Genomic DNA, 26854 nt, shown 5'->3' on the forward strand with positions numbered 1-26854 from the left:
AGCAAAAGATGGCGAGCTCAAACAATCCACGTAAATTTAGCGAGAAAATCGCTTTACATAATCAGAAACAGGCGGAGGAGACTGCGGCTTTCGAAGAAGTGATGAAAGACCTAAACATCACTAGAGCTGCACGGGTAAGTGCCTTGTTTTGTTGATTAATTACTGTATGCAGCTTGGCTAGTTAGCCAGTAACGTTAGCACGTTTTTATGACAAGTTGTTTTTAGCCAGTTGGCAGTGGCAAGCAAAAGTAGCCGATTGACTGCATTCGCAGTTAAATATCTGTATTCTGATAACCATTATAGATTGGGGCGTTATTTTGCAAACGTTTTAACCTAGCTAGCCAGCTAGTGTAGTGAACTGTCTTTGTTGATGTTTGCTAGGTATGGTGGGAAGCCAGGTAGGCTAGCTAACTAGGCTCTATAGTTAGCAAGCACCTGCTCATACATAGTCAAATTGCCATGCATCATAAACATCAAAAGGTTCAGAGTATCAAGCTAGATATCGATACTATCTAGCTAGCTAGCTCGTTACCATCTACAATTTGCAATAAACTGAGCATGCTTAGCTAGCACAGTTCGACTCACTCAGTCAAACTGGTGTGTATTTGACACTGACAAAACACCGCACTAGCTAGGAGGATACATCTAGCTAACGCCAATGTTGACAACGCAATGGAGTTACATCCACCATAGCTAGATCACCACAAGCCATTTTGACAGAATTCCCCAGTCAATTGTTTTCCCATGCATGTCAGGCAATGGGTTTGCATGTTTGCAAAGTACCAACCCTGCTTTGACAGTAGCTATAAAAAAAAAAATATCGCCTAGTCGGACGATTATTACTGTTCCAGCTGGCTGGTAGGCGTTATTGTAGGTAGGGAATGTTAAGTGTAGCGCAGATAATTTTCTACCAACCTTTAACTGGGATACTACCTCAATTCCCGACTTGGAAGACGTGTCTTCTAAACTTCCATGTCTAGTTGCAGGGGGTTCGTTTGAATTTAGAAAATGCTAAGACATATACACATTACCAGGCAAATATTTTTTTTCTATATTTACAATGTGCTGGCCTATGGCCTAAACCCTACTGCCGAACCATCCAATGATGGTATTTATAAATAAATTATCTGGGCTGCTGAAAGGACTGATCTTTATAATACACTAAACAAAAAATATAAACGCAACAAACAACAATTTTAAAAGTTTTTACTGAGTTACAGTTCATATAAGGAAATCGGTCAGTTGAAATAAATTCATTAGGCACTAATCTATGGATTTCGCATGACTGGGAATACAGATGTCTGTGACCTACAGATGCATATCTTAAAAAACAAGTTAGGGGTGTGATCAGAAAACCAGTCAGTATCTGGTGTGACCACCATTTGCCTCATGCAACATGACACATCTCCTTTGCATAGAGTTGATCAGGCTGTTGATTGTGGCCTGTGGAATGTTGTCCCACTCTTCAAGTAGCTGGATATTGGCGGGAACTGGAACACTCTGTTGTACACGTTGATCCAGACCATCCCAGACATGCTCAATAGGTGACATGTCTGGTGAGTATGCAGGCCATGGAAGAACTGGGACTTTTTCAGCTTCCAGGAATTGTGTACAGATCCTTGTGACATGGGGCCATGTATTATCATGCTGAAACGCGCAATCGCCTCAACAATGTGCCTCAGGATTTCGTCACGGTCTCTGTGTGCATTCAAATTGCCATCGATAAAATGTAATTGCGTTCATTGTCCGTAGCTTATGCCTGCCCATACCATGGGGCACATGTTCAGCTTCCCTGAGACGGTTTTTGACAGGTTGTGCAAACCCAAAGTTTCATCAGCTGTCCGGGTGGCTGGTCTGACGATCCCGCTTGTGAATAAGCCAGATGTGCAGGTCCTTGGCTGGTGTGGTAACACGTGGTCTGCGGTTGTGATGCCGGTTGGATGCAACATGTAAAGTGTTGGTCCTGTGAAGTTCTAGACAAACTGTCAAACAGTCTCAGGGAAGCTTATCTGCGTGCTCATCGTCCTCACCAGGGTCTTGACCTGACTGCAGTTTGGCGTCGAACCTGACTTCAGTGGGCAAATGTTCTAATTCGATGGCCACTGGCACACTGGAGAAGTGTGCTCTTCATGGATTAATCTTGGTTTGAACTATACCGGGTAGATGGCAGACAGCGTGTGTGGGCGAGCAGTTTGCTAACGTCAATGTTGTGAACAGAGGTCCCCATGGTGGCAGTTGGGTTATGGTTTGGGAAGGCATAAGCTACGGACAACGAACAAACGTGCATTTTAACGATGGCAATTTGAATGCACAGAGAGCGTGATGAGATCCCTGAGGCCCATTGTCATGCCATCATCTCCTGTTTCAGCAGGATAAGGCACGGCCCCATGTCGCAGGGATCTGTACACAATTCCTGGAAGCTGAGAATGTCCTAGTCCTTCCATGGCCTGCATACTCACCAGACATGTGGCCTCCCGAGTGGCGCAGAGGTCTACAGCGTCACTACAGACCTGGGTTTAATCCCAGGCTGTATCACAACCAACTGTGATCAGGAGTCCCATAGTGCGGCGCACAATTGGCCCAGGGTCGTCCGGGTTAGGGGAGGGTTTGGCCAGGCGGGCTTTACAAGTAGACCATCATTGTGAATACGAATTTGTTCTTAACTGTATTGCCTAGTTATATAAAGGTTGAAACATTGAGCATGTTTGGGATGCTGTGGATCGACGTGTATGACAGGGTGTTCCAGTTCCCGTAAATATCCAGCAATTTGGCACAGCCATTGAAGAGGAGTGGGACAACATTCCACAGGCCACAATCAACAGCTTGATCAACTCTCTGCGAAGGAGATGTGTCGCGCTGCATGAGGCAAATGGTGGTCACACCAGATACTGACTGGTTTTCTGATACACACCCATATCTTTTTATAAAGGGATATGTGACCAACAGATGCATATCTGTATTCCCAGTCATGTGAAATCCATAGATTAGGGCTTAATTAATTTCAATTGACTGATTTCCTTATGGATTGTAAAATCAGTAAAATCTTTGAAATTGTTGCATGCTAAGTTTTAGATTTTTGTTCAGTATGTGTGAGATATAAACTCAGCAAAAAAAGAAACTTCCCTTTTTCAGGACTCTGTCTTTCAAAGATAATTCGTAACAATCCAAATAACTTCACAGATCTTCATTGTAAAGGGTTTAAACACTGTTCCCCATGCTTGTTCAATGAACCATAAACAATTAATGAACATGCACCTTTGGAACAGTCGTTACGACACTAACAGTTTACAGATGGTAGGCAATTAACGTCACAGTTATGAAAACTTAGAACACTAGAGGCCTTTCTACTGACTCTGAAAAACACCAAAAGAAAGATGCCCAGTGTCCCTGCTCATCTGCGTGAACGTGCCTTAGGCATGCTGCAAGGAGGCAGGAGGACTGCAGATGTGGCCAGGGCAATAAATTGCAATGTCCGTAGTGTGAGACGCCTAAGACAGCGCTACAGGGAGACAGGACGGACAGCTGATTGTCCTCGCAGTGGCAGACCACGTGTAACAACACCTGCACGGGATCGGTACAGCCGAACATCACACCTGCGGGACAGGTACAGGATGGCAACAACAACTGCCCGAGTTACACCAGGAACGCACAATCCCTCCATCAGTGCTCAGACTGTCCGCAGTAAGCTGGACTGAGGGCTTGTAGGCCTGGAGTAATGCAGGTCCTCACCAGTCATCACTGGAAACAACGTCACCTATGTGCACAAACCCACCGTCGCTGGACTAGACAGGACTGGCAAAAAGTGCTCTTCGTGGTTTGTCTCACCAGGGGTGATGGTCGGATTCACGCTTATCGTCAAAGGAATGAGCGTTACACCGAGGCCTGTACCCCAAAGCGGGATGGATTTGGAGGTGGAGGGTCCGTCATGGTCTGGGGCGGTGTGCCACAGCATCATCGGACTGAGCTTGTTGTCATTGCAGGCAATCTCAACGCTGTGCATTACAGGGAAGACATCCTCCTCCCTCATGTGGTACCCTTCCTGCAGGCTCATCCTGACATGACCCTCCAGCATTACAATGCCACCAGCCATACTGCTCGTTCTGTGTGTGATTTTCTGCAAGACAGGAATGTCAGTGTTCTGCCATGGTCAGCGAAGAGCCCGGATCTCAATCCCAATAAGCACGTCTGGGACCTGTTGGATTGGAGGGTGAGGGCTGGGGCCATTCCCCCCCAGAAATGTCCGGGAACTTGCAGGTGCCTTGGTGGAAGAGTGGGGTAACATCTCACAGCAAGAACTGGCAAATCTGGTGCAGTCCATGAGGAGGAGATGCACTGCAGTACTTAATGCAGCTGATGGCCACACCAGATACTGACTGTTACTTTTGATTTTGACACCCCCCCCCCCCCCCCCCCTTGTTCAGGGACACATTATACCATTTCTGTTAGTCACATGTCTGTGGAACTTGTTCAGTTTGTCTCAGTTGTTGAAACTTGTTATGTACATACAAATATTTACACATGTTAAGTTTGCTGAAAATAAACGTAGTTGACAGTGAGAGGACGTTTCTTTTTTTGGTGAGTGTGTGTGTATATATATATATATACACACACAGAGACTGAGTGTACACAAAATTAACAACACCTTCCTAATATTGAGATGTCGAAAGCTGGAGCATTCTTGATTTTATTTGGATCCCCATTAGCCGACGCCAATGGTGAAAGCTAGTCTTACTGGGATCCGACACATAACGAAAAGTAATTACTGACAAAATACTCTACAATTTACATACAGTACATTTAAAAACATGTAATGTGCATGTGTGCATTTATCAGTTACACATACAGTCGTGGCCAAAAGTTTTGAGAATGACAAATATTAATTTTCAAAGTCTGCTGCTGTATGATGGCAATTTGCATATACTCCAGAATGTTATGAAGAGTGATCAGATTAATTGCAATTAATTGCAAAGTCCCTCTTTGCCATGCAAATTAACTGAATCGCCAAAAATCATTTCCACTGCATTTCAGCCCTGCCACAAAAGGACCAGCTGACATCATGTCAGTGATTCTCTCGTTAACACAGGTGTGAGTGTTGACGAGGACAAGGCTGGAGATCACTCTGTCGTGCTGATTGAGTTTGAATAACAGACTGGAAGCTTCAAAAGGAGGGTGGTGCTTGGAATCATTGTTCTTCCTCTGTCAATCATGTTTACCTGCAAGGAAACACGTGCTGTCATCATTGCTTTGCACAAAAAGGGCGTCACAGGCAAGGATATTGCTGCCAGTAAGATTGCACCTAAATCAACCATTTATTGGATCATCAAGAACTTCATGGAGAGCGGTTCAATTGTTGTAAAGAAGGCTTCAGGGCGCCCAAGAAAGTCCAGCAAGCGCCAGGACCATCTCCTAAAGTTGATTCAGCTGCGGGATCGGGGCACCACCAGTACAGAGCTTGCTCAGGAATGGCAGCAGGCAGGTGTGAGTGCATCTGCACGCACAGTGAGGCGAAGACTTTTGGAGGATGGCCTGGTGTCAAGAAGGGCAGCAAAGAAGCCACTTCTCTCCAGGAAAAACATCAGGGACAGGCTGATATTCTGCAAAAGGTACAGGGAATGGACTGCTAAGGACTGGGGTAAAGTCATTTTCTCTGATGAATCCCCTTTCTGATTGTTTGGGGCATCCGGAAAAAAAGCTTGTCCGGAGAAGACAAGGTGAGCCCTACCATCAGTCCTGTGTCATGTCAACAGTAAAGCATCCTGAGACCATTCATGTGTGGGGTTGCTTCTCAGCCAAGGGAGTGGGCTCACTCAAAATTTTGTCTAAGAACACAGCCATGAATAAAGAATGGTACCAACACATCCTCCGAGAGCAACTTCTCCCAACCATCCAGGAACAGTTTGGTGACGAACAATGCCTTTTCCAGCATGATGGAGCACCTTGCCATAAGGCAAAAGTGATAACTAAGTGGCTCGGGGAACAAAACATCGATATTTTGGGTCCATGGCCAGGAATCTCCCCAGGCCTTAATCCCATTGAACTTGTGGTCAATCCTCAAGAGGCGGGTGGACAAACACAAACCCATAAATTTGGACAAACTCCAAGCATTGATTATGCAAGAATGGGCTTCCCTCAGTCAGGATGTGGCCCAGAAGTTAATTGACAGCATGCCAGGGAGGATTGCAGAGGTCTTGGAAAAAGAAGGGTCAACACTGCAAATATTGACTCAACTTCTTGTAATTGTCAATAAAAGCCTTTGACACTTATGAAATGCTTGTAATTATACTTCAGTATTCCATAGTAACATCTGACAAAAATATCTAAAGACACTGAAGCCGCAAACTTTGTGGAAATTGAAAAATCTGAAAAATCTTTCTTTAACTGGTCTCCTCCCCTTAATCTATACGGATTGAAGTGGATTTAAAAAGTGACATAAATAACGGATCACAGCTTTTACCTAGTCAGTCTGTCATGAAAAGCAGGTGTTCATAATGTTTTGTACACAGTTCATGTATAAATATATACAGTACCAGTCAAAAGTTTGGACACACCTACTCATTCAAGGGTTTTTCTTTACATTTCTTCTACATTGTAGAATAATAGTGAAGACATCAACTATGAAATAAAACATATGGAAAAATGTCGGAACCAAGAAAGTGTTCAACAAATCTAAATATATTTGCCTTAATGACAGCTTTGCACACTCTTGGCATTCTCTCCACCAGCCTCACCTGAAATGCTTTTCCAACAGTCTTGAAGGAGTTCCCACATATGCTGATCACTTCTTGGCTGCTTTTCCTTCACTCTGCGGCACAACTCATCCCAAACCATCTCAATTGGGTTGTGGTCGGGTGATTGTGGAGGCCAGTTCATCTGATGCAACACTCCTTCTTGGTCAAATAGCCCTTACACAGCCTGGAGATGTGTTTGGTCATTGTCCTGTTGAAAAATGATTGTCCCACTAAGCCCAAACCAGATGGGATGGCGTATTGTTGCAGAATGCTGTGGTAGCCATGCTGGTTAAGTATGCCTTGAATTGTAAATTAATTACTGAGTGTTACCAGCAAAGCACCATCACACCTCCTCCTCCATGTTTCACGGTGGGAACCACACATGCTGAGATCATCCGTTCACCTACTCTGCATCTCACAAAGACACGGTGGTTGGAACCAAAAATCTAAAATTCGGACTCATCAGACCAAAGGACAGATTTCCACCGATCTATTGTCCATTGCTCATGTTTCTTGGCCCAAGCAAGTCTTTTCTTCTTATGGTGGCCTTTTTAGTTCGACCATGAAGGCCTGATTCACGCAGTCTCTTCTGAACAGTTGATGTTGATGTCTGTTGCTTGAACTCTGTGACACATTTTTTGGGGCTGTAATCTGAGGTTGGTAACTCTAATGAACGTATCCTCTGCAGCAGAGGGAACTTTGGGTCTTCCTTTCCTGTGGCGATCCTCATGAGAGCCAGTTTCATCATAGCGCTTGATGGTTTTTGCGACTGCACTTGAAGAAACTTTCAACGTTCTTGAAATGTTAAGTAATGACGGACTCTCGTTTCTCTGCTTATTTGAGCTGTTCTTGCCATAATATGGACTTGGTCTTTTACCAAATAGGGCTATCTTCTGTATACCACCCCTCCCTTGTCACAACACAACTGATTTGCTCAAACGCATTAAGAAGGACAGAAATTCCACAAATTAACTTTTAACAAGGCAAAGGGTGTGCAAAGCAGTCAAGGCAAAGGGTGGCTTCTTTGAAGAATCTCAAATATGATATATTTTGACTTATTTAATACTTTTTTGGTTACCTCGTGATTCCATGTGTTATTTCATAGTTTTGATGTCTTCCCTATTATTCAACAATGTAGAAAATAATAAAGAAAAACCCTTGAATGAGAAGGTGTCAAATAGTGCTTCATATCATGATGATACTCGTCTCGATCAATGAGAGAAGATTTGAAATAGACAAGATGGCGGCATACACATTTTCGGATTACTTCATGTAGTGAAACATTTATTTATTTTTAACTGAGCATTTTCTAAATTCAAACGAATCCCCTGCAACTAGACGTGGAAGTTTAGAAGACACTTTGTCTTCCAAGTCGGGAATTTGGTCAAATTCTCTGTGCTACGCTTAACTTTACCTACCTTATAACGCCTATCAGCCATCTGGAACAGTAATAGCAGTAGGACTAAGCTGTATTTTTAATAGCTGCTTTGACAGCACCTAAGAAACCCCCCTCCCCAGCACCTAATGTGTGTGTGTGTGCACGCTGAGGTTTGACAGATTTGCAAAGTTTGAACTTTGATGGCAGATACTGATAACATGGGATCAACTATCCTCTTGTAGACCTTTTAGTAATACGTGCAATGCAAATAATTGACTCGTTTTGGTTGGTTACTGGCAATCATTCTTGTCAGTTTTTTTTTTTTTTTTTTTTTTTTAAATCAGACTATGTCCATGTTAGTCTGTTTATTCATCCCCATAAAATCAGGCCTTTGTTTAATCCATCATTCATGCAATTCATTAAAGCAATTGGTGATCTTAAACATTTAGTAGTTATTGCCAGGTGTATGGTGGTGAACCTACCCGTTATGAATATCATAAAGGAATGGTTTAGGAGTACAGAATGGATTTATGTTGTGCTTTTACAACATTATTATTATTATTATTATTATTATATAAAAAAAAATTACAAATCTAATTGAAAAAAATAAACACCATTTGACAAATCCAAGTATCCATCATTACACAGCGATGTCTTTCCTTATGAGATTGACACCCTCCAGCTATTAGGTTTAGGCCTACGGACTTTGTCCACACATTGCACAAACTTGATACTGCCTCAAATCAATTAAGATATGAACAGTTTACGGGCCCATATTAACCTATGTCTTATCTCATCTGGCCTTTTAGATGTGGTCTATCTTTAGCACTGTGGAACGTTTTCTATCAATATTTTGTGTGTAATCTTTCATGTATCAGTTTACACATCCATTCATGCTTTCATACGATTTCACTTTGCACAGTTGCAGTTACAGAAGACCCAGTATTTGCAACTAGGGCAGAATCGTGGACAGTACTATGGAGGCTCACTGCCCAATGTCAATCAGATTGGAAATAGCAACATTGACCTGCCTTTTCAGGTGAGCTCACAGCTTCTCTATTAGTTGGTAAAATGTTGTTTTTAATTTGCGTGATACAACAATTAAATCTCACCTGAGGGAAATTTTATCTTTCAGAGCTTTCATGATAGGCTAAGAATCACCCTCGCGTTACCCTATATTGTTAACAAGAATCCAATTCAAGAGACTTCTCTAGTATTTTACAATTTTGAAGACTCGTCCTGCCTTATCAGTATTGATCCACTGCATTTGTCTGGAAAACCAAGTCTCAGAAGAAAGCTAAATTTGAGCATCAGACACTCTCACCCCATCTTGAAATGTTTAAAAAGATTCCCAAAAAACACATACAAGGAGCCTTTGTCATTGCTTTCTATATCATGGCTTTCCATTTATTTTAAACATTTTTGCTAACTTGAGTATGAGGGCCCATAGCTTGACCCATTTGAAATGAATACATTTGCACCATATTATATCAAGACATTTTAATTTAATTTTTTGTGTGTTTTCAAATGCCCAATTTTTTTCTTGTATTGTTGATTTTGCTAATTCTGTCCAGAATTCCGCTTTGGACACCAGTCGGTCGACCAGGCATCACGGGCTGGTGGACCGTGTTTACCGCGATCGGAACCGTATAACCTCGCCCCATCGCCGGCCCCTCTCTGTGGACAAACATGGCCGCCAGATATCTTTTGTCTGCACTCAGCTTATTTTGGACTAGAACAAAATGGTCTTTACAAAACTTTGACTTAATTAGTACTTGTTTTAAAACGGTGTGTCATTGTCAGATCATGCTTACAGTTAGACTTTGCAGTTCAGTAAATTAATGCTGATAGTTAACTTGACCATTCAATTATATAGGTTTAGGTTTGATTTTATATTTCACCACCATTTTCGTCCTTAACTGAGGTCCACATTGACAGCTGCCCCTATAGCTCCGTGTACCTCTCACCCCCACCGGATACCAGTTGGAGGAGGTAGGCCATTAATGTCCTCCTATTTAAAAAAATAAAAATTAAACGTGTTTTTAGTCATTTCATCTACATTCAGGAAAAACACAGTGCATGCAATGTCTTTGTAAATTGCAATTTTTCAAGTAGAAATGGCATGTTCAATTGAACTGAATTATATTTTTTACCCAGAGTCTGACATAGCATGCCAGATATGAGGTTGGGGAATAGGGGCCACAGAGACATTTTGTTGACCTTCCTTCGTTCTAATGCCACAGGACAAACTCTGACTCAGCACTACACCAGAACACCATGAACCCTGTGCCCCAGGATGTGTTTGCAGGGGGATCACAAGAGCTACAGCCTAAACGAGGTAATGGAGGATCCAGTTACATGGACAAGGAACAGCTTCTATTAATTCAGGCCTGATTCAATTTATTCCTGTATGAATCCACATGTCCACGAAAGGATAAGCCACTGTAAAATCGTCTGGATAATTTATGACATGAAGGTGTTGTGTTCCACTAACAGTTTTTGTCCATGTTGGAGCAGCTATTCTCTTTCGGTGAAGCGATCACATTTTGATTTGTGTTCAACCAACCACTGCTTACTGATGAGGGAAAGATTGTTGTAGTATTTTGAATTATATTGTGCTATACAGAGTCATTTTCTTGAATGGAACTTATCTTCTCTGGGAATGGTCTCAATTGAAATTCCTGAAGATGACGTGTGAAAATAGAGCTATACTATGGTCTTCTGAAAACTGGATGTATCTAGCTACCTGTCATGGACATCTACCGGTTGTTTTTACTGTCCCCAAAACCATTATGCAGTTTCATTTCACTACAGGAAGAATGCTACACTGAAAATACTGCAATGTGGGTTGATTTGAATTGAGCTTAGTACCTTCAATTGTCATTTATTTGACTCTGCCCCCATTTAGTGCTGCTGCTTACAGTGCCTGGGACTGAGGAGTCTGAATCAGATGCAGACAAGGATACACAATGGGATAACAAAAAGGTAAAGGAGCGAACATGTAGCCTTCTTGTATCAGTGCTTGCTCACCATTTTAGGGCATTTTTTTCAAATGTTTTTTTTACTGAGTGTACTTTCCCTCTAGAATGACTCATCAAGAACCAAGTCCTGCGAAGTCCCTGGGATCAAGTGAGTAATTGTTGCACCATTCATCTGAATATGGTACTCCGGCAGGACCATACCATGTAGAAAGGTGCTTTGTGAGAAAGAGCTGCCCAGGGCTTGAATTATGTGACTCGGTGAAGAGAACATGTCTGTGTGTGAGAGGACCTATGACACCATATGACTAGCAACTGTTATTTCAACACACAACAACAACGAGAAATGTCATCATTCATAAAAACCAACAAATAAAAGTAATTTTATAATGGATTTTCTTTTGCCTAGTGCTGTTTTAGGAAATATGTATACCTTTTCTTTCTCCCCTCTAGTATATTTCCATCACCAGATCAGGAAGTGAACACGTCATTGATCCCGGCCACGCTCAATACGGGAGGCTCCCTGCCTGATCTGACCAACATCCAGTTCCCCCCACCGCTGCCCACTCCGCTGGATCCAGACGACACTGTGGCGTTTCCTTCCCTTAGCTCATCCAACAGCACAGGCAACCTGACCACCAACCTCACCCACCTCGGCATCAGTGCTGCCAGCCACGGTAAGTCATCGATGGCAAAATGAATCTGGCAAATTTGAAAGGTTTATGATATTCAGATAAAAATGTAACCAAGGATACTCTACGGATTTTCATAAAAGCACCAAGCAAGTTCTGTAACCACCTGGTATGGCATCTGACTGTAAGGCACTACAGAGGGTAGTGCGTATGGCCCAGTACATCACTGGGGCCAAGCTTCCTGACATCCAGGACCTCTATACCAGGCGGTGTCAGAGGAAGATCCTAAAAATTGTCAAAGACTCCAGTCACCCAAGTCATAGACTGTTCTCTCTGCTACTGCACGGCAAGCGGTACCGGAGTGCCAAGTCTAGGACCAAACGGCTCCTTAACAGCTTCTACCCCCAAGCCATAAGATTGCTGAACAATTAATCAAATGGACACCTGGACTATTAGCATTGACACCCCTCCCCCCTTTGTTTTTACACTGCTGCTACTCGCTGTTTATTATCTATGGATAGTCACTTTACAAATTACCTCGACTATCCTCTACACCCGCACATTGACTATGTACCGGTACCCCCTGTATATAGCCTCGTTATTTTTTTTTCACTTTAGTTTATTTAGTAGATCATTTCTTAGCTCTATTTCTCGTTCTGCATTGTTGGTTAAGGGCTTGTAAGTAAGCATTTCACGGTAAGATTTACACCTGTTGTATATGGCGTATGTGACAAATATAATTTGATTTGTTAGGGAGTATTTCTGTTTTGCCAAGCTAATCCATCCAAGTGACAGGTTTGGCATATCAAGAAGCTGCTTAAACAGCATGATCATTACACAGGTGCACCTTGTGCTGGAGACAATAAATGTGCAGTTTTGTCACACAACACAATGCCACAGATGTCTCAAGTTTTGAGGGAGCGTGCAATTGGCATGCTGACTGCAGGAATGTCCACCAGAGCTGTTTCCAGATAAGCCACCTCCAACATCGTTTTAGAGAATATTGCTGTATGTCCAACCGGCCTCATAACCACAGACCACGTGTAACTCAGTAAAATATTATAAATTATTGCATGTAGTGTATTTGAGGAAGAACCATTCATTCAATCCTGAAAAGATTTCACAGAATGATTATGCATCAAGTTACAGAAACGGCATTTTCCAAGCTTAGGAAAGCTAGATGGGTGGGTACTTTATTACATAGTGATTGGCATATGTAGACGATTGCCAAAGTCAGATAAACATACAGCACAATTCACTAGAAAATATGTTCAATGTAGTTGTGAAAAATGTTACGTAGCATTGCAGAAATGTTACGTTGCACAGCAATGCCCAGAATGAATTTTGCTGTACTTCAGAGAAGTCACTTGTGCCTGTCCTGTTGTGTCTTGGCAGGGATCACTACCACCTCTCAGCCTACCATGACTGTGGCGGCCCAGCGTAGGCAGCCCACCCTGATCCCCCTAACCCTCAACGCAGACCCCCAGCCACAGCAGTCCCCGCAGCAGCTCTCCCCCACGCTGTCGCCTCCTCTCAACATCCAGGTGAGTAGACTCAACGTGACCATGCTATCCAATCCCTGGACAGCAGGGCTAAGCATTATTACATAGACAAAAATCTAAACGTTCCTTGTTGAATACAATTATATTTTAACTTTGCTCTACCGATTGTCCGTGGGGTTGGCTTTTATATAGGGCACATTTTATAATAGTGCTGGAGTTGGCTAAACATCTATGTAGACAGAAATTAAATTATAACTCAACCTTAACTTCAAAAGGAGAACTGGTGGAAGTATTTTTCTCTTAATGGCTAAATCCCAATTTGGAGGTGAGCAAGCACTTCCTGGCAGATGTAGTTTGGCCTTGTTTCCTGAAATGACTCGGCTAGCAAATATCCCTCAAGTAATTTAGTGCTTGCAATTGCTCAAAGAAGGCATTCGATCATAATGCTCCGAGTGTGAGCTACTTTCAAATAGAAAACAATAATCCTCCTCCGCCCATTGCGCCAGTCTCGACTGTTACCTGTTCTGACCATGACCTAAGAGAATCTTTATACAACATACTAAGCCTTTGTGCCACTGGGCAAAACCTAGATCCTCACAAGATATTCAGCCACTCTTGTAATACTGAGTGTACAAAACATTAAGGACACCTTCCGGATAAGGCTTGGAACCTAGGGCTGTGGCGGACATGAAATTTTGTCAACCGGTGATTGTCAATCAAATAACTGCCGGTCTCATGGTAATTGACCCTTAATTAACATAAACACATTTAGCATCTCCTGGCTTCTACGCATAGCCTACTAGCCACTGGTGTAGACCTTGGAACATGTACATTTTTAAAAGTCTATTAAATCCATGTAATAAGCCTACAACTTCACAATAATTGTTTTATTTTTTTTAGACAGGTCTAAAGAAGCACGATATGAAGAAAATATAGTATATTTCAGAAGAACATAATCGAATACTCTGAGTTGTCCTTATGTTAGGCCCTGATCTGGCTATGCCATATAGCTGTGGGCTACACTAGTTTAATTAGCAGACAAGATTTGCTTAGAATTCCGTGGCATTATTTTATAGTATGAAGAATACAATTGAACATAGCTGAATTAAATAGAAAATATTATTATCTCTAAACGATTTGAGGGAGTGCGAACATGAGGCTATTCTGTGTTGAGCGGTTAACAAAAAAATTCCTACATTTGAAGTCGGAAGTTTACATACACTTAGGTTGGAGCCATTAAAACTAGTTTTTCAACCACTCCACAAATTTCTTGTTAAAACAAACTATAGATTTGGCAAGTCGGTTAGGACATCTACTTTGTGCATGACACAAGTAATTTTTCCAACAATTGTTTACAGACAGATTATTTCACTTATAATTCACTATATAACAAATCCAGGGGGTCTGAAGTTTACATACACTAAGTTGACTGTGCCTTTAAACCGCTTGGAAAATTCCAGAAAATGTCATGGCTTTAGAAGCTTCTGATAGGCTAATTGACATCATTTGAGTCAATTGGAGGTGTACCTGTGGATGTATTTCAAGGCCTACCTTCAAACTCAGTGCCTCTTTGCTGGACATCATGGGAAAATCAAAAGAAATCAGCCAAGACCTCAGAAAAAGAATTGTAGACCTCCACAAGTCTGGTTTATCCTTGGGAACAATTTCCAAACGCCTGAAGGTACCACGTTCATATGTACAAACAATAGTACGCAATTATAAACACAATGGGACCACGCAGCCGTCATACCGCTCAGGAAGGAAATGCGTTCTGTCTCCTAGAGATGAACGTGCTTTTGTGCGAAAAGTGCAAATCAATCCCAGAACAACAGCAAAGGACCTCGTGAAGATGTTGGAGGAAACGGGTACAAAAGTATCTATATCCACAGTAAAACGAGTCCTATATGGACATAACCTGAAAGGCCGCTCAGCAAGGAAGAAGCCACTGGTCCAAAACCGTTAAAAAGCCAGATTATGGTTTGCAACTGCACATGGGGACAGAGATCGTACTTTTTGGAGAAATGTCCTCTGGTCTGATGAAAGAAAAATAGAACTGTTTGGCCATAATAACCATTGTTGTGTTTGGAGGAAAAGGGGGGAGGCTTGCAAGCCGAAGAACACAATCCCAACCGTGAAGCACGGGGGTGGCAGCATCATGTTGTTGGGGTGCTTTGCTGCAGGAGGGACTGGTGCACTTGACAAAATAGATGGTGACATGAGGAAGGACAATTATGTGGATATATTGATGCAACATCTCAAGACATCAGTCAGGAAGTTTGAGCTTGGTCGCAAATGGACAATGACCCCAAGCATACTTCCAAAGTTGTGGCAAAATGGCTTAAGGACAACAAAGTCAAGGTATTGGAGTGGCCATCACAAACCCTGACCTCAATCCTATAGAAAATGTGTGGGCAGAACTGAAAAAGCGTGTGCGAGCAAGGAGGCCAACAAACCTGACTCAGTTACACCAGCTCTGTCATGAGGAATGGGCCAAAATTCACCCAACTTATTGTGGGAAGCTTGTGGAAGGCTACTGTGAACGTTTGACCCAAGTTAAACAATTTAATGGCAATGCTACCAAATACTAATTGAGTGTATGTAAACTTCTGACCCACTGGGAATGTGATGAAAGAAAGAAATCCTTCTCTCTACTATTATTCTGACATTTCACGTTCTTAAAACAGAGTGGTGATCCTAACTGACTTAAGACAGGGAAATTTCACGAGGATTAAATGTCAGGAATTGTGAAAAACTAAGTTAAAATGTATTTGGCTAAGGTGTATGAAAACTTCTGACTTCAACTGTATATGCTTAATTTAGTTATTTATGTAACTTTGGTTGTGATACAAATTTTGGGCTATATGTTTTGATTTTTAATACATTCTAAGGCTGCATGATTCAACTCTAAAAAGTCTTGTGAAAGGCATGAGCGCTGCTTTGTTTTTTTGCCCAGGCTGTACCCACTTCGTCAGTCTCTCATTCACAATTTGACAAGCACTTGATAATGCCTCGAATTTCCCGACTACATCCCCTTTGTGTGGCTGTAATGCCCCCTAAAAAAAACATGCCTTTTATGGCCGTTGTACCCTTGGGCTGAAATAATAATAATAATAATTATAATTATAATTATCTTCTCACAGCTGCATGCCGAAGCACCTCTCACTTACGTGGTTCTCCGTCACGTGATCGGGTCTATCTCACAGGCTACAAGTGAAGACAGACACATCAGGGACGCAACTGCACGAGTCCTTATCCAATTCCGAGGCGCATATTGAAGATATAGGAAGAACTGTCCACATTTACTTTTCGTCAGGCATCAAGATGAGTAGGCCCAACGAACGGCAAAAGCACTAGCATATGTAAATCTACTATCCCCCATAGTACAAAAGTTTACCTATTCTGTGCGAGAAATAAATATTACAAATATAGTCTGGGACAGTTCTGGGATGCAATAGATCCCAAATGAATACAACTAGCATCGAAAACCTGTTTTAAGCAATGATCCTGATGCAGCAGATGAAGGTTTCGCTTAAAATGTTGATACACTATTAGGCTATTTCTTCACATTGTAAGCACATCAACGAGCCCATGGCAGTAGGCTATAAGCGCGAATGTTCCATTAGCAGGAAAACACCATTCTCAAAAGTGACCATAAATGCCATTATGCATGTAATGCTTTTATTATAAAGGTGCATTTTTATGGTGAAAATGATCTCCCCCATGTGTGTGTATGCCAGTTAGGCTCTACACCCGTTCTAAAGCGGAGTAATGTGATTCATTTTAAGAGGTTATTTGGACACTTTAATGTGATACAAACCTTATCAAAACATATAGGCCTATGTACAAGAGGTGTGATTTGGAAAAGTTCAGAAAAAAAAAAAACATGCATGTTTCTTACCTTAAGCTGAGCATCATTCACAAGTGATGGGCTAATATTGTCACCATCACAATATTCTTGATTTAATCTTGTCTTTACATATATTATTTAGCATTTGTTTTGATTTAGAATGGACCATTATCATGCACCGTCTTGAAACGGGTAGCGGGAAAAAATATAGGATGCTTTTCCCGTGGTCCATTTTCATGCCAGCCTGGTAGGCTATACTCCTGTTGTAAAGATAAGCATTGTGCTTAATATTAGGGAAGTTGAGAAATAAATATAGTAGGCCTAGCCTATAGAAAGCTGATGGGATCCTCTTTTTAGTAGAGGCCATCCCTCTGTTTTCTCATGCAATTGCATAGCCTATAGAAATGTTGCGCAACATGAGCTCATGGCCTCTCATGAAGTGTTTGATTAGATTTTCAATTACATTTGCATTGATGTCAGAGTGATTAGAGGGACAATAGTGTTGAGTACCAGGCAGTTAGCACGTTTGGTAGGCTACTAATGACCATCAGCAGCATCAGAGCTTGGTGGTGATTACCATCAGAGGAATCAAATGATATTCATCAGTACAGAATCCCAGCTTCACTCCTATTTAAACCCTCCCAGTGGCAACAGTTATTGCAACTAGAACCCTGTAGTCGCCTAATCAAGCCTAATTACCGTGACTAAAAGGTAATGTGGAATTTGACTGCCATCATGACTAGTGACCGCCAGTGATGCGATAGTACGGTCACCGTAACAGCCCTAGTTTCACCCCCCCCCCCCCCCTGCCCTCAGAACAGCCTCAATTCATCGGGGCATAGACTCTACAAGGTGCTGAATGCGTTCCACAGGATGCTGGCCTGTGTTGACTACAATTCTTCCCACAGTTGTTGGCTGGATGTCCTTTGGGTTGGCTGGATGTCCTTTGGGTGGTGGACCATTCTTGATACACTCGGGAAACTGTTGTGTGGAAACACCCAGCAGTGTTGCAGTTCTTGACACAAACTACTACCATAACCCATTCAAAGGCACTTCAAATATTTTTCTTGCCTATTCACCCGCTGAATGGCACACATGCTCAATCCATGTCTCAATTGTCCCAAGACTTAATAACCCTTCTTTAACCTGTCTCCTTCCCTTCATCTACACAGATTTCTATTGGATTTGACAAGTGACATCAATAAGGGATTATAGCGTTCACCTGGTCAGTGTATATCATGGAAAGAGCCGGTTTCCTTTAATGTGTTGTACACTCAGTGTATATTGGAGGAAAATGTAAGCTCAGCAAAAGGTGATTCATATTTGCTTTATTTTTAAGTCTTCGTCTGGGTGCTATATACTGCATGAAGATATATAGTAGGTCATGTACAGGTAACTGCCAAAATAATGGAAACATGAGTAAATGAGGGAAGTATATTGAAAACAGGTGCGGTTCCTGAGTTATTTAAGCAATTAACATACAATCATGCTTAGGGTCATGTGTAAAAATGCTGGGAAGATTATTATATTTGGCTCCCATGGCTATGCCACCGTAGAATGATCAATCCTCCATTCACAGGGCACGAGTGGTCACTGAATAGTTTGATTAGCATTAAAACTATGTTAACCATGTGCCATGGCCGTCTGTCACCAGATTTCAACCCAATTGAACACTTATGGAAGATTCGGAGCGGCGCCTGAGACAGCGTTTTCCACCACCATCAACAAAACACCAAGTGATGGAATTTCTTGTGGAAGAATGGTGTCGCATCTCTCCAATAGAGTTCCAGACACTTGTAGAATCTATGCCATTGTGCATTGAAGCTGTTCTGGCTCGTGGTGGGCCAATGCCCTAAGACACTTTATGTTTGTGTTTCCTTTATTTTGGCAGTTACTTGTATGTTAAACCAGTTCGTTTTTACTAATACACTTTGGAAGACTGTCAAAAATGCCTAATTTTTTAGCGCAGTGTTTTCCACAAGCACACGGAGTAGCCCCTATAGAAAAAGTAGCCAGCCAGGATCCCCTGAAAAAATGTATCTCTAAGAGAAGAGAGAACGACATCCAGTGAAATAATTTTTGCAAGTGTTTGCAACTCTCTTTGTGAATTACAGTATGTCATTAATTCTAAAAAAAAGACTTGTTTAACAACTGACCCATAGAATTCTTCTTAAAGAATCTTGTAAGAGTCTGCTGACTTCCACATGCTTCCATTTTCTCAGCTATCTGCAATACAGGTAGGAGTGAATGAAGCAGGTGTTAATCATGGACTTGGCTACACAGAAAACAGTAGTAGACTACTCCATTGTAAACACTGATTAAATCAGTAGACCTATGCCGATTGTACAAATTATTATGAACACCTGCTCTTTCCATGACACAGACCAGGTGAATCCAGGTGAAAGCTATGATCCCTTATTGATGTAATTTGTTAAATCCACTTCAATCATTGTAGATGAAGGGGAGGAGACAGGTTAAAGTAGGATTTAAGGCTTGAGACATGGATTGTGTTTGTGTGCTATTGAAGGTGAATGGGCAAGAGTTAAACAGTTTCCCATGTATCAAGAATGGTCCACCACCCAAAGGGCATCCAGATAACTTGACACATGGGCCAGCATCCCTGTGGAACGCTTTTGACGCCTTGTAGTCAGTCCATGCCCCGACAAATTGAGGCTGTTCTGAGGAACGGTGTTCCTAATGTTTTGTACACTCCGTGTATAACTACATTGTATGATTTATGCATGACAAGGATATGAGATTGACTTTATTCAGTCAGTGCGACACAATTGCGAATGATAGAAAGTAGCCTTGTTTAATTTAAAGCTGCAGTATGTAACTTTTTGGGCGACCTGACCAAATTCACATAGAAATGTAAGTTATAAAACTGTCATTCTCATTGAAAGCAAGTCTAAGAAGTGGTAGATATTTTCTATGTGCGCTATTTCTGTGCATCCCGTTTTTAAGTTTCGTTTTTGCGTCTTTCGTTTTTTTACACCAGTGTCAAAACAGCTGAAAATATAATATTTTTGGTTATGGAAAATATATTTCACAACGGTTTAGATGGTACAATAATTCTCTGCGCTATACTTGCTTTTTTTGTCACACATAAGGTGAACTATTAGCATTTTTGCAACCATGAAATGGGGGAGTGATTTCTGCTTAGTGCACCTTTTTTAAGTGGAAAAAGTACGCGGCTGAAAATGTGTGTGTATAGCCGGCGTTAGTGGAAAACACTGCTAACAAAGAGCGGTGCATTAGTTACCTAACTGTAAATAAGTTAATTGTTTCACCTGTTAGTTAGCTAGCTTACTAAAATGAATTGCATTTTAATTTATCAACTGCTCCTACACTATTTTGCTAAATACTGTAACCCTGTCCTAACACTCAGATACCTTGTTTTCATTGTTTCAACCCAAAATCTTGGCCTCTTTAGCCTGGTAAAGTTGTTTTTGTTTTTCTGTATCATTTATCAGGCAGTGGCGATGGAGGCCTTGACTCTGGAGCAGCAGCTATCCCAGTATGCTTTCTTTAGCCAGCTGACAGTGCAGGCCCAGGCTCAAGTGCTCAATGACCTGCAGCAGCAGGCCCTGCCCCAGGGCATCAGGCTGATCACCCTGGCCACCACCACTGCCCCAACAGCCACCCAGTCCTCCCCGGACAGCCAGATCCAGACGCCCGCAAGCATCAACGTCAACTCGGTGAGTCAAACACTCTGTAGAAAGAGGACACCTGACAGGGGGGGAGTGTGACCTGGCAAGTTCCAAGAAAAATAGTGTTGTAGTCCTTGTTTCATTAAATGTTCTAAAGACTTCATGAACATCTCAGTGCAGACGCCTCTTGCACTGAGATGCAGTGCCTTAGACCGCTGCGACACTCAGGAGCCCTTATAGCCGCTTAACATAAATTAGTTTTATTTTGGAGGACAACAGGTAGAAGAATGACTTAAGATCTGTGAAATTTCTTTACCCAAGTTTCTTCTGTTGAATTGAGTTTCCTGCTTGTCAGTACCTTGACTGTTGATAACTTGACTTCCTTACTCATACCCAGTGAAATTCTAGCTTCTACAAAGTTTGGTTCACTTCAGCAATGGCTGATTTGCTTTTAGTTTTTGTGTTTTTTCATTGGGAGTGAACTGGTCTGTGGATAGATGGTGTAGTAGTTGCTTAAGACTGAGCCCACCCCAGACTGTCCTTGGGACCTTCTCTGTGTGCTCTTGCTAGTGTTTAGAAGTTCTGCACCGGTTAACACTCTTCCCTCCAACAGTACCGCAATCAGACAGGCTCTCCGGCCAATCAGTCTCCAACCTCCCCAGTCTCCAATCAAGGCTTCTCCCCGGGCTTCTCCCCTGGCGGCTCGCCTCAAGTAAGGGCGAAACCACCAAGCTGCCTTGTTGGGGGAGGGTTTTTTGCCTGGAATTGGCTGTAAATGGTCCAGCTGCTACTCATCCCAGCCTCTCGCTCCCATCCATGGTGTCAGCAATCCCACCCCCATTTCCTCTCCTCCAGACCACTGCTCGATGTCTGCTTATCATATTGGCTCAGGTCTTTGAGTGTTGTCGCATAGCAGCTTTTTGTGTTTTTGCTTGAACCAAATGTACACAACATGGCGAAAAGTATGTGGACACCACTTCAAATTAGTGGATTCGGGCTATTTCAGCCACATCCGTTGCTGACAAGTGTATAATATTGAGCACACCGCCATGCAATCTCCATAGACAAACATTGGAAATAGAATGGCCTTACTGAAGAGCTCAGTGACATTCAACGTGGCACCGTCATAGGATCCCACCTTTCCAACAAGTCAGTTCATCAAAATTCTACCCTGCTAGAGCTGCCCCGGTCAACTGTAAGTGCTTTTATTGTGAAGTGGAAACGTCTAGGAGCAACAACTGCTCAGCTGTCACGCTTTACCATCTGCCAGTCCGACGGACAAATCTGGGTTTCGCAGATGCCATGAGAACGCTACCTCCCCGAATGCATAGTGCCAACTGTAAAGTTTGGCGGAGGAGGAATAATGGTCTGTGGCTGTTTTTAATTGTTCGGGCTAAGCCCCTTAGTTCCAGTGAAGGGAAATCTTAACGCTACAGCAAACAGTGACATTCTGTGCTTCAAAATTTGTGGCAACAGTTTGGGGAAGGCCCTTTCCTGTTTCAGCATGACAATGCCCCCGTGCACAAAGCCAGGTCCATACAGAAATGGTTTGTTGAGATCGGTGTGGAACAACTTGACTGGCTTGCACAGAGCCCTGACTTCAACCCCATCGAACACCTTTGGGATGAATTGGAACGCCGACTGCGAGCCAGGCCTAATCGCCCAACATCAGTGCCCGACCTCACTACTGATCTTGTGGCTGAATGGAAGCAAGTCCCCACATCAATGTTCCAACATCTAGTGGAAATCCTTCCCAGAAGAGTGGAGGCTGTTATAGCGGCAAAGGGGGGGACCAACACCATATTAATACCCATGATTTTGGAAGGAGATGTTCGACGAACAGCTGTGCACATACTTTTAGCCATGTAGTGTATGTCCGGTGAATATGTAGCACCTACCTGGAACCTTAATTATGATTCTTTTTAGTTTTGGATAGTCCAACAACTGTTTGTAGCAGCTTTGGTTGTCTCCTGTTGACATTATTCATTTTTTGGGAAATATCCTGTTAACAAGGCTGTTTCAGGTGTTAGACATGGGTTTAACTCTTTCTATACTGAACAAAAATATAAACGCAACATGTAAAGTGTTGGTCCCATGTTTCATGAGCTGAAATAAGATGCCAGATATGTTCCATATGCACAAAAAGCTTTTCTCTCAAATGTTGTGCACAAATTTGTTTATATCCCTGTTAGTGTGCAATTCTCCTTTGCCAAGATGATCCATCTACCTGACAGGTGTGGCATATCAAGAAGCTGATTAAACAGCATGATCATTTCACAGGTGCACCTTGTGCTGGGGACAAAAGGCCAATCCAAAATGTGCAGTTTTGTCACACAACACAATGCCACAGATGTCTCAAGTTTTGAGGGAGCGTGCAATTGGCATGCTGACTGCAGGAATGTCCACCAGAGCTGTTGCCAGAGCATTTAATGTTCATTTCTCTACCATAAGCCGCCTCCAACGTCATTTTAGAGAATTTGGCAGTACGTTCAACCGGCCTCACAACTACAGACCACGTGTAACCATGCTAGCCCAGGACCGCCACATCCGGCTTCTTCACCTGTGGGATTATCTGAGACCAGACACCAAGATAGCTGATAAAACAGAGGAGTATTTCTGTCTGTAATGAAGTCCCTTTGTGGGGAGAAACTCATTCTGATTGTCTGGGCCTGGCTCCCCAGTGGGTGGGCCTATACTCTCCCAGGCCCACAGCCATGTGAAATCTATTATATTAGTGCTTGATTGATTTATTTCAATTGACTGATTTCCTTATGAACTGTAACTCAGTAAAATAGTTAATAGTTGCATATTGCGTTTATATTTTTGTTCTGTTTGCTGATCCTACCTTTACATATATTACAGCTGGCTACAGTAATGTGATCTTCCTTGGGAAAGTAGCTGTATATACTGTATGTTCCACTTATTGTTGTTTTTAAAATTTCTGAATTCCAAAATTTGTTTTGTTATATTGCCAAACTTTGGCAAGTAATTATACTTAAAAAGTGGATACGTCACGACATTTGTCAAATGTAAGTATTACTGGCACAAGTCAGTTTTAAAGGCATGAAACCGTGTTACAGTTGCTAGCAGAGAGAAGCTGCAGAAGCTAATTAACTTCACCCCGAAGTTAGCCAAGCTAGCTAGCTAGTAAAAGTCACTTGCATTTATTTGCTCCAGCACTGTTTTGCTAGCTCATCCCTCTAAAAATGACAAGATGGCTCATTCTGCAGTTATATTGTGACATTTCTCTTTTCTAAACAAGGCCTATTGGTCTTGATTTTTATAATGTTATTGTTCAGCTGTATCAAATCTTACTGCTGAAACATTTATGTGGATGTGGCTCTTATGAATCATGCATTCTATGGTTCATTTTTTAAAACATGGTCTGAATAGGCATAATAAAGTGTTATCAGATGCTAGTGTCTGTGCAGTCATGAACAGCCATTTGCTAACGGTGCTTGAATTGACTAGCTTGTGGATTGCCTCATGCTTGTGCTTTTTTTGTGTTGTTTCATGACTACTGTTCCCTTATATCCCTCAGATACCCAAGAAGGCTGTACTGATTAGCTGTAGGCCTATTAGTTTACATTACCCATTTATTTTTACTCTAATCAGTGGTCAAATGTCTCTTTCAGCACATTCCGGTGGTGGGCAGTATATTTGGGGATTCGTTCTACGATCCGCAGCTAGCATCTCGGCAGACCAATGCTCTCTCCCACCAGGTGACTTAACCCACATCAAACTAGGACATGAATTTCACTGTCTATTTTCACTGCAACTCTTTCCCCCTAAATGTATCCATATTAGAAATTGTGCCTGATCTCTATATTCTATTACCTAACTTTACTTATTAAATGTGTACTTTTTCACTTGCCTAGCTCGAGCAGTTCAATATGATTGAAAACCCCATCAGCTCCAATAGCCTATACAGCCAGTGCTCCACCCTCAACTACACACAAGCAGCCATGATGGGCCTTACAGGGAGCAGCCTGCATGACTCCCAGCAGTTGGGCTACAGTAACCATGGCAACATCCCTAACATCATTCTCACAGGTACTGAGCAGCAGCTGAGCCAATTAGCGAGCCTGTCATGTAATTTAACTTAGTCTAGGCTCTGTACACACCTAATAAAGTGATTCATTCATCCTGGCTTGATTATAGTCAATTGTTTTATGAAGGTTGGCCAGTATGAGGAAAACATCTATTTTGTTTAAGTGAATTGTATTTAGTTTTTCTCTTGTTATAGATTCTTTGAGTGAAGACTGTTACTTAAATAATATTGGTAGTTATCTAGCAGCTGCTTTGATTTACAAATGTGAAATGTTTTCCCAAATGTTGCATTTTAGTCACAGGTGAGTCTCCACCCAGCCTCTCTAAGGAGTTAACCAACTCACTGGCTGGTGTTGGAGATGTCAGCTTCGACGCGGACTCTCCCTTCCCATTGGACGAGCTGAAGATCGACCCTCTCACACTGGATGGACTGCACATGCTCAATGACCCCGACATGGTTCTGGCTGACCCTGCCACTGAGGACACGTTCAGGATGGACAGGTTGTAATGCAGAATACTGGCTGTGGCCAACAAAAAAATAACCCTGGTAAGAAAGGGAAACGAGGCATGGTGGGGGTGAATCATCTCCCCAGTTTCATGGCCATTCAGCTATCTGATCTCACCCTCAAGTCCTTTCAAATAATATGCCATCAAAAACCATTGTAGAGAAGGACATGCAATGACTTGTTGGGTTTGGGAAGTGCATTGCTGTCATTTCCAATGAGATTGTTGCTAGCCTTCTGCGTTTTTATTTATATATATATATATATATATATACAGTTGAAGTCGGAAGTTTACATACACTTGGGTTGGAGTCATTAAAACTCGTTTTTCAACCACTCCACAAATTTCTTGTTAACAAACTATAGTTTTGGCAAGTCGGTTAGGACATCTACTTTGTGCATGACATAAGTAATTTTTCCAACAATTGTTTACAGACAGATTATTTCACTTATAATTCACTGTATCACAATTCCAGTGGGTCAGAAGTTTACAACACTAAGTTGACTGTGCCTTTAAACAGACGTCATGGCTTTAAAAGCTTCTGATAGGCTAATCAACATCATTTGAGTCAATTGGAGGTGTACCTGTGGATGTATTTCAAGGCCTACCTTCAAACTCAGTGCCTCTTGCTTGACATGATGGGAAATTTTTAAAAAAATCAGCCAAGACCTCAGAAATAAAATTGTAGACATCCACAAGTCTGGTTCATCCTTGGGAGTGATTTCCAAATGCCTGAAGGTACCACGTTCATCTGTACAAACAATAGTATGCAAGTATAAACACCATGGGACAATACAGCCGGCACACCACTCAGGAAGGAGACGCGTTCTATCTCCTAGAGATGAACGTACTTTGGTTCGAAAAGTGCAAATCAATCCCAGAACAACAGCAAAGGACCTTGTGAAGATGCTGGAGAAAACGGGTACAAAAGTATCTATATCCACAGTAAAACGAGTCCTATATCGACATAACCTGAAAGGCCGCTCAGCAAGGAAGAAGCCACTGCTCCAAAACCGCCATAAAAAAAAGCCAGATTATGGTTTGCAACTGCACATGGGGACAGAGATTGTACTTTTTGGAGAAATGTCCTCTGGTATGATGAGAGAAAAATAGAACTGTTTGGCCATAATGACCCTCGTTATGTGTGGAGGAAAAAGGGGGAGGCTTGCAAGCCGAAGAACACAATCCCAACCGTGAAGCACGGGGGTGGCAGCATCATGTTGTGGGGGTCCTTTGCTGCAGGAGGGACTGGTGCACTTCACAAAATAGATGGCATCATGAGGAGGACAATTATGTGGATATATTGAATCAACATCTCAAGACATCAGTCAGGAAGTTAAAGCTTGGTCGCAAATGGGTCTTCCAAATGGACAGTGACCCCAAGCATACTTCCAAAGTTGTGGCAAAATCACTTATGATAGCAAAGTCAAGATTTTGGAGTGGCCATCGCAAAGCCCTGACCTCAATCCTATAGAAAATGTGTGGGCAGAACTGAAAAAGCATGTGCGAGCAAGGAAGCCAACAAACCTGACTCGGTTACACCAGCTCTGTCAGGAGGAATTGGTCATAATTCACCCAACTTATT

The 26854-nt window shown here is 42.2% G+C and overlaps 1 protein-coding gene across 1 annotated transcript; it reads left to right on the plus strand.

The window, feature by feature from the left end:
* Positions 1 to 25457, plus strand: LOC120054426 (CREB-regulated transcription coactivator 1-like). The gene is made up of 13 exons (XM_039001843.1): positions 1 to 134; positions 9029 to 9145; positions 9681 to 9806; positions 10037 to 10098; positions 10350 to 10444; positions 11015 to 11091; positions 11192 to 11235; positions 11538 to 11761; positions 13112 to 13260; positions 20539 to 20763; positions 24351 to 24437; positions 24594 to 24768; positions 25062 to 25457. The coding sequence occupies exons 1-13, from the start codon at positions 9 to 11 to the stop codon at positions 25271 to 25273; spliced, it is 1719 nt and encodes a 572-aa protein (XP_038857771.1). The 5' UTR covers positions 1 to 8; the 3' UTR covers positions 25274 to 25457.
* The last annotated feature ends 1397 nt before the right edge of the window (positions 25458 to 26854 follow it).

This window comes from Salvelinus namaycush, chromosome 10 (genome assembly GCF_016432855.1).
Source record: "Salvelinus namaycush isolate Seneca chromosome 10, SaNama_1.0, whole genome shotgun sequence".
NCBI classification, from domain to species: Eukaryota; Metazoa; Chordata; class Actinopteri; order Salmoniformes; family Salmonidae; genus Salvelinus; species Salvelinus namaycush.

Bases quoted from the DNA above. Each gene is read 5' to 3' on its own strand.
- LOC120054426 (XM_039001843.1), top strand. From the start codon at position 9: ATGGCGAGCTCAAACAATCCACGTAAATTTAGCGAGAAAATCGCTTTA. The intron at 135-9,028 runs GTAAGTGCCTTG...CACTTTGCACAG, and splicing joins ACATCACTAGAGCTGCACGG to TTGCAGTTACAGAAGACCCA. The intron at 10,445-11,014 runs GTAATGGAGGAT...GCCCCCATTTAG, and splicing joins AGAGCTACAGCCTAAACGAG to TGCTGCTGCTTACAGTGCCT.